The sequence below is a fragment of the Brassica rapa genome, chromosome A03 (assembly GCF_000309985.2).
Source record: "Brassica rapa cultivar Chiifu-401-42 chromosome A03, CAAS_Brap_v3.01, whole genome shotgun sequence".
Classification (NCBI taxonomy): Eukaryota; Viridiplantae; Streptophyta; class Magnoliopsida; order Brassicales; family Brassicaceae; genus Brassica; species Brassica rapa.
The window spans coordinates 37,407,694-37,416,283 of NC_024797.2; the positions used below are offsets into that span (position 1 = coordinate 37,407,694).

The 8,590-nt window shown below is 37.3% G+C and overlaps 1 protein-coding gene across 1 annotated transcript; it reads left to right on the forward strand.

The window, feature by feature from the left end:
* Positions 1-1,127: 1,127 nt before the first annotated feature.
* LOC103849654 (probable serine/threonine-protein kinase PBL15) lies at positions 1,128-7,155 on the forward strand. Its single transcript, XM_009126387.3, has 5 exons — positions 1,128-4,753; positions 5,232-5,367; positions 5,463-5,599; positions 5,746-5,869; positions 6,124-7,155. The coding sequence occupies exons 1-5, from the start codon at positions 4,310-4,312 to the stop codon at positions 6,555-6,557; spliced, it is 1,275 nt and encodes a 424-aa protein (XP_009124635.2). The 5' UTR covers positions 1,128-4,309; the 3' UTR covers positions 6,558-7,155.
* The last annotated feature ends 1,435 nt before the right edge of the window (positions 7,156-8,590 follow it).

Below are 8,590 nucleotides of genomic sequence, written 5' to 3' on the forward strand. Positions count from 1 at the left end.
ACCTTGTGTTTGCATCACCACAATCCAGCCACCTGATTCTCGCTTTCCTACTGAAAAAAATTCTTTTGAGCTGATTCAAAGAACTTCCACTTCTTACGCGCTACAAATTCTTGCCTAAACAGAGAATCTGAAGGGGAGCTCAGTAGTTGTTGTTGCACCTCCTTCAGAGTACTTAATGCTTCACTAGCTCTTTGTTGAATATTTCCAAACCCCTCTCTACTCAACCTCCTACACACAGCCTTCACTTTCTTCAACCTCCTGCCCAGAGAAAACAACTTTGACCCTACAGGAATTTCCTCCTCCCACGCCTTCAACATTTCTGCTATGAAGCTTGGATGTGAAGATATGAAGGAGAAATATTTAAAGCTGCATTTTCTTACTTGAGGAACCGAAGCGAAATTCACTACTGCTGGCGAATGATAGGAGTCACCTGGAGCTTCAAATACACTCACCACTTCAGGTTAAATATCTCTCCATCTTGCATTGCAGACCACTCTATCCAGTTTCTTGAGAATCAGATCCTCTACTCTTTGATTAGACCAGGAGAAGAAAGTTCCTCTGAATTCCATGTCTGATAAGCAACTTTCCTCCAAACAATCATATAGCTCCTCCATACCTCTAATTGGCAGATCATACGGTTGCAAAGAAAAGTGCTATGCCGCCGTTAGAATCTGATTGAAGTCACCAAGAATCACAAAGGGTGATGCTGCCACTAAAGAGTTTCTAGCAATCATGACTAGGTCCCTCCAAAGAACTCTTCTCTCCTCCTCTGTATTCCGAGCATAAACAAAGGCAACTGTGCTGTTCATTCTTGTTGCAGGATCCAACACTCCACATAAAATCAACTGCTCCGTCTTTAAGTAGACCACCACTGACAAATTTTGACTCCACATCAGCCAAATCCCTTCTCCCGATGCTACTGAGTAATTATTATCAAACCTCAAACCCGGAGCCACTGCCCCTAAGACACTACGAAAATTAGACTCATGTACATAAGTTTCCAGCAAAGTACCCACTGCAGGCCCCAAGCTCTGAACCCAACTACGAACTACTCTCTGACGACCACTACTATTGAGACCTCTAATATTCCAACTGAATATCTTCATATATACAAATTTTGGGAAGAAACCAGATCAACAGCCTGAACTCTCACCCGAGGAGCTTCCTCGAATAAGGTTTTTTGCGGATTTAGGAGGATTCCCAATACTGCCCAAAGCTTTCCACGACTCCATCTGACGAAGGGCTCGCCTATAGTGCTTGGAATGCTTGGTAATCCAGAAACCTGTCTCATCATATTGATTTCTCAATTCCCTTCGCCCAATAGGACTATTGCCTATCAACTCTCTTCTGCCTTCAGCACCAATTTCTCCTTCCTCCAACTGAGACTCACCCAAAACGAACAACTCATCCTTGGAACTCATCATCGCTTCTTTACTACTATCCTTCTCTACTGAGCTCCTTCCACCCTTCTTCCGTTCAACTTTCTTTACCACTGGTAACTCTTCTGACTCAGCCACACTTAAGACCTCCGGAGGTAAGCTCAAAGCTCTCGATCTTGCTCTAGACCTAGCCCTTCGACGAGATCTTGATCGAACTCTGTTCTTCTTCATCTCCTCGCGTACAACTGCAGCGACCTGATCTCCTTGGGGCTCCTCCAATAGCGACACCTCTTCTACAGCCTTCACCACACTGATCACCTTTTCCTTCCTCTGAACGTGTTTCCTTTTCATCAATGGTTTATGACATCTGTTCATCAAATGTCCAAACTTCCCACAGTTAATGCACTTAGGGGGAAGACTCGGGTACTCTATGTTAATTCTAACTGAATTTTCTTGAGTATCCCTCACTTCAACCACCTCCAGAGGGGTGTGTGCCAGATCAATTTCAACCTTAACCTTAGTGTTACCAAAATGATACGGGTCAAGACGAGAGTTCTCAGTGTGGAGCGGTTCACCTATACCACTAGCAACAACACTGATACCTTTCAGAGAGTATAACTGCGGAGGAACATTCTTGAGCACTGCCCACGTTGGAGCAAAAAGAAGTTCTTGCGCAGCCAGATTCCCATCAGCGCTCCATGGGTACACCGAGAAAGCGCATCTGTCTACTTGCCAGTACCCTACCTGCAATACCCATTCTCTGTTTTGGACCGACGAAATGAATATCAAGACACAGGTATCTGACACCGTACGGACTGTAATCTTCTCAAAATTCTCCCAAACCGGGTTTAGGTCAGCGAGAATCTTAGTTACCGACGGCCTCCGACCATGGAAATGCGCAACAATATGGTCTTTCCATAGCTTTGACGTCTCCAGAAGCACAGATTCCGGCGCCTGAACTACCGGGGTACTGTCGTCCAGGAAGGTTGGATCTGAGACTTTATGGAGGTTTCTCAACGAATACTTTAACCTCGCTGCGTAAGAAGGAACTCTAGACGCCGGAATCGACTCAGGGACCGACGAACCTTGAAGCTTTACCTCCAACTCGCCGTTCCATATCTGATTTTCGCGGTCTGAAATTTTCCCCTCTTCAACCCCTCCTGGATCAATCGGGGCACTTGACGGAGAAACAGAGACTGGAATCATCATTGTGTGAAGAAACCGACACGAAATCACTTCTCGATAGCCGGCGAGAGGTCAACTAACGGCGGTGAACGCACCGGAAACCTAATCGCCCTTTTTTGCTCTTTTTAGGAGAGAGAAAAAAATATTTTTCACCCGTCAGCAGAAATCACTTTAGTGAATTCTCAATTAATATATAGGAGGATATTTATTTTGTAACTGGAATTTTCAGAGTTAAAAATGTATTGATTAACGGTTTTATTTTTTTATTTTTTATTTTTTTAAATCCCATAATCGAACTTTCTTACTACTATAACAAATCCACTGCATCTTCATTACAACTATAACGTCCAAACAAGTCTGTGGTTTTTATGGGTTTTTAAATCCATGATATCTAATTTTTTTTATTCATAATATCTAATATTATGATGTGTACGTGTCGTATATTCGTATTTTAAATTCACACACTATATAGTTTCCTAGTCAAATTTGACACACACACGTTCATATCTCAATAATAAGTCAAAAGAGAAGACATCATGACGCAAAACCCCAAAGTTTAAGTAGAGTGGTTAGGGCAGTTAGAGAAAGAACAACCATGCTCTTTACTTTGATTTATATTATCTTGTCCTTAATTGAGAACTAAAAACCCGCTATTTCACATTTTCTACTAATAATATATTATTGTCAATCTAATCCAAATTACATATAGTTGTGTGAGAGTATACACGATAGTTAGTATATTTACATTTTCCTTCTTTCTACGGAAATTAAATATATGTACGTAGGCAATGTAATTCGAAAGATTATTAGAGCATAATTATTGAGGGGTTCTTAGACTTGAGTTCTTAGCAGAATATAATAATCTGTCTCTTAACTTTTAACTAAAAAGTTAAGAACCGGCTCTTAAATATCTTATTTAATGATTTTGACAAATAGTTTGTACTAAAGTCTTTTTACACTTATATGTTTTTTTTTTTTGAATGAATGTTAAATTTATTCAAAAAAGCCTTCTTACATGGAATGCATACTGTTTACTTCAAGAAAAGCTATACTACTAACCCATAGCTACTTAGTACTAGGAAAATTACATTCTAGTACTAAACCAATACTGCATCAAGCCCTCCATTCCCTTGACCCCATGTCTACTTAACAAAGTAATTCTGTTACGAATCCCCTTGTCGATCATCCTTTTCAGAACAGAAAGTGGCAACAACTTGTCACCATGTCTTAACTTGTTCCTCTCCCTCCAGACCGCATACCGTACCGCTTGGAAAGCATATCGAATGCAGAACAGACTTTTCTTTTCTCTGTTCAAGTCTGTTAGAATCTCCATAATCTCAGACCAAGAGTTAGTGAAAGAGTTGCACAGAATACCCTTTACTAGAAACTCCCAAACTTCACCAGTGTATGAACACTCAAAAAAGAGGTGATTCCTCGACTCAAAACCCCCTTTACAGAGCACACAAGTAGTATCAATACCCTGATTCCATTTGGCAATTCTACCCAATGTTGACAAGCGATCAGCTGATAACCAAGCCATAAATACAAATTTCGGCATAGCCTGAGAGAACCAGATACCTCTATTTTACACTTGTATGTTATAGACACAGTCTCTGTCTCATATAGTCATGTCTTATACGTGAAGTCCCTATCTCACATGTATAAATAAGACCCAAACCACCTATCATTGTTTTGACTACTTGAAAATCTAAAGCACAAAACATTTATGTAAACTATCTTCCTCAATGAGAGACTCCTCAACAACAACATCTACCAAATCCTCACCGCTATGGAAACCCTTTGCCTCAAACTGTTGCTCCGTCGATGACCAAACCGTCTTGGGGAATTTAAGCCGTTGTCGACCTTCCAAATCGGAGTTCTCCAAGAACCATCTCGGACCACTTCCTTCTTTCCGACGACTCTCCTTCGCCGATCTAAGCCGTTCTTCTTCGGCTAGGATAAATGAAGATCTTGCAGAGGCTCTCGGAGCCGATTTAGTGGATTTTCAGATGTGTGAACTTAAAATGATCACGCAGTGTTTCTTTCGGAACTATCTTCTCGGAGAAGGTGGGTTCGGTAAAGTTTATAAAGGTTACATCGATGAGAATCTCCGACAAAGTCTCAAGGCTCAGCCTGTTGCTGTCAAGCTACTGGACATTGAAGGGCTTCAAGGACATCGTGAATGGCTTGTAAGAACGTTTACTAGTAATAGCATGCCTGATTAATTACTGACTTCTTTTCACTTTGTCGCTGTTCTCTTATTAGTGTTTAATTATTTTCCATATGACACATGAATTAGACATATTTGGTTGGAACAATAGGCTACGTTAGTATACAATTCTGGAAAGAAAAAAACGAACCATTCCTCTTGTTTTTTTTTTTTTTTGTTTTTCAAAGTCAAAGATATCCTTGGACTCATATACTTATCTTTTAGTACTTTAGGGTATGAAACAACATTGAAAATATATATATTTTTTATTTTATTTTATGGGTTAAGTACGCATATGAGCTTGTCGTTATATATTTTTGGTGTCACGTAGAACGTATAAGAATCTTTTTGGTAAGCAGAATATAATAGTTGGTGAGAGCACTTTGATACACTCTTTACCTTTGCATAAGAATATAATGACATTTGATTTATAGTATACTTTTTATTTTCATATGCAGTCTGAAGTCATACTCCTTGGACAACTAAAGCACCCAAATCTAGTCAAGCTTATCGGTTACTGCTGCGAGGAGGAAGAACGAGTCCTTATCTACGAGTTCATGTCACGTGGTAGCTTGGAAAATCACCTCTTCAAGCGTAAAAATCATTTACATAGTCTCATATCATATATGTGGCTATTATATATATAGTCTGTATTTCGTTTTGTTTTCTAATCCTAATTATATAAACAGGGATATCAATATCGCTTCCTTGGGCTACGCGGCTGAAAATTGCTGTCGCAGCTGCTAAGGGTTTGGCGTTTTTGCATGATTTAGAGGGTCCAATAATTTACCGTGATTTCAAGACTTCTAATATACTACTCGATTCGGTACAGTTTCAGCCTTTTATTTAAATAATTCTTTTCCACAACATGTTGTCAAACAAAAAGAAGACAACATATTATAATCAACATGTTTATTTCTGTAACAAAAAAAATTACTTTATTTTGATCCGAGTTGTTAAAAAATATTCCAGGATTTTACCGCGAAACTATCAGATTTCGGTTTGGCAACAATGGGACCAGAAGGATCCAAATCTCATGTCACAACTCGAGTCATGGGCACCTATGGTTATGCTGCTCCTGAATATGTGTCAACAGGTTTATATACAAAACAAGTTTCTTAACTACTTTTTCAACAAATTTTGTTTGATCAAATTTAAAATTTTAGACATTCATATTGAATAAAATTATATAGATATATGCATATGTTTGATAAACAACTAGATAAGTAAAACAGATTAGATGTGAACGTTTCAAAATTTTGAACTAGTAGGTCTTTAGTTTTATGGAATTATAACAAATAATACATTTGATTTGGTTAATTCTCTAATGCACGTGCCCAATATTTTCAGGGCATTTGACGACAAAGAGTGATGTATACAGTTACGGAGTCGTGTTACTCGAGCTCCTAACGGGAAGAAGAGCCACCGAAAAGTCACGGCCGAAAAACCAGCAGAACATCATCGACTGGGCAAAGCCTTACCTAACCAGCAGCCGTCGTCTCCGATGCGTTATGGACCAGAGGCTCGCTGGTCAATACTCTGTCAAGGCAGCTAAGGATACGGCTCTTCTCGCCTTGCAATGTGTGAGCCCTAACCCTAAAGACCGGCCTAAGATGCCTGTCGTTGTGGAGGTTCTTGAGAGTCTCATGCATCATAAGGACATGGCGATTTCCTCCGGCCACTGGTCACCGTCTCCTAGCTCACAAGGCGGCAAGGTCTCGCAAAAGGTTAGAGGGGATAATGGAAACTCTCGAAAATCAGCTCCGGGTTCACTAAGATCGTGAAATCAGGGATTGATTAAATTCGATAAACGTGTGATATGTCTTTTGTGTGTGTGTGTGTGTGTATTTATGGAATGCATGTGGCTAAACATATCTAAGTGTGTGACATAGTAATATCAACAAAAGAAAAAACATTTTTAAAGGACAAGAATACGAGTCCTTCCAGTACAAATTTCAGTTATGGTTAGCTACTGTAGATGTCTTAAATGTCAAAGAACATTTGATTTTTGTTTACTTAACAGTTTCTCCAAAAGAAATTCTATGACTTCAAATATATAGTTTTTTTTCTTCAAAAAGAAATTTTAAAACTTCAAATTTAAAGTTTTAAGAAATGAAACTTCAAATTTGAAGTTTCACTACTCAAATCTCCAAATTTGAAGTTTCATATTTTTATTTGCATTTTGGTCATTACAATTAATTACACATCACATTTATGATTCTTAACTAATTTCTCATTAATCGTTTTAATCCTTAAAATTTTTGTATATCATAAATATTTCAAATTTATTTTTATAAATTCAAATTTTACATATAACATTAAATAAAAAATTTTAAAAGAGATTTATAATATTGTAAAACTAAAACTAGACAACAAGAATATCACAAAAGAAACTTAATAAAAAAAGTTTTTTGAAAAGATACATGAAGACATAATTATTGCATAAAATTAAATATTACAACAACACTCATAGTCTAGTAAATTTGCTTTGGAACCTCTAAAATATTGTTCAAACAAATTTTTTTTAATCAGAAGTGGATCATTACAAAAATAATTTTATGGAATAATGTGATATTTTGCTTGTACTTTAATAACTAATTATGTATTACTATTTATAATTTTATATTTTAGTGTTAGATTTTATTAATAAATATTATTGTAATATTTTTATATATGTACTAGTGATTTATAAAATAATTATGGATTTATATTAATTATGACAAATATAAGGACCTTTGTGTAAATTACAAATAATTTTGAAGTTAAATTTGATGTTTTGCTTTTGGAGAAGAATACCTTGAAACTTCAAATATAGAGTTTTGCAAACTCTAAAATAAAATTTTTTTTTAGAGATACTCTAATTCATCTAGTACTTATTTTTGAATGTGACACTTCTCTTGGTTAGTTTAAACTTAGTTGAAGTTCCCTGTTTGAAAAGAAAGCTTTATCCAAAAATCATGCCCCCTTTTGCCGTCTTGGTCCTAGAGCTCATAAATGATCATCATAATCAGTAACACGATTTTGGATGAAGCAAAAAGTGATCTAATGCTTTAAAAAAATTATTCGCAGGCACCAAATAAATTTAGATATCCAAAACAGTAGCACAACTCCAACAATTAGAAAGTTTCTAAAAAAAAAGTATTATAGTAATTCAATCATGTTTTATTTTTTCTAAGCCAATAAAAACATTAATTTCTTCTCACATGATGACTGTGTCTTTGAATATACCAGGAGCAGAGCCTCCACACAAACACGGGGTCGTGAACACTGTTTTGCTTCATAACATAATCAACCCTCAAATCTCTCTCAGTGTCCTTGTTGATCCATGTAAGTATAAAAATTAGAATTGTACAAACAAACTAAACTTGAATGAGTTTTAGGTGTTTGACAAAGTGGGCATTCTTGTTTCTCATTGCACCATTCTTGCTCCTGCACATGAAAGATGCACTTTCAATATAAGCAAAATGTTTCGGTATCTTTTGTGAATGTGGAAACTTGATTCTATTGAGTACATGAATGTACAATATATACTGAGTACAACTTATGTTTAGGTCTAAGATATTTACATAAGAAGTCCCTATAATCTTTATCTCTTACATGTCCCCTCAAGATGGAGGCAGGTGTGTGACTCCAATCTTGGACGCTAACTCCGTGAATTTCAGGTGTGAGAGAGGCTTGGTCAGAGCGTTAGCGAGTTGATCCTTTGTGGAGATATGGCTGACTCGCAAGATACCAGACTGGACATTGGCACGGATGAAGTGGTAGTCAAGGGCGAGATGTTTCATACGCGAGTGGAAGATAGGATTGGCGGAGAGGT

Bases quoted from the DNA above. Each gene is read 5' to 3' on its own strand.
- LOC103849654 (XM_009126387.3), top strand. From the start codon at position 4,310: ATGAGAGACTCCTCAACAACAACATCTACCAAATCCTCACCGCTATGG. The intron at 5,368-5,462 runs GTAAAAATCATT...TTATATAAACAG, and splicing joins GGAAAATCACCTCTTCAAGC to GGATATCAATATCGCTTCCT. The intron at 5,600-5,745 runs GTACAGTTTCAG...AAAATATTCCAG, and splicing joins CTAATATACTACTCGATTCG to GATTTTACCGCGAAACTATC.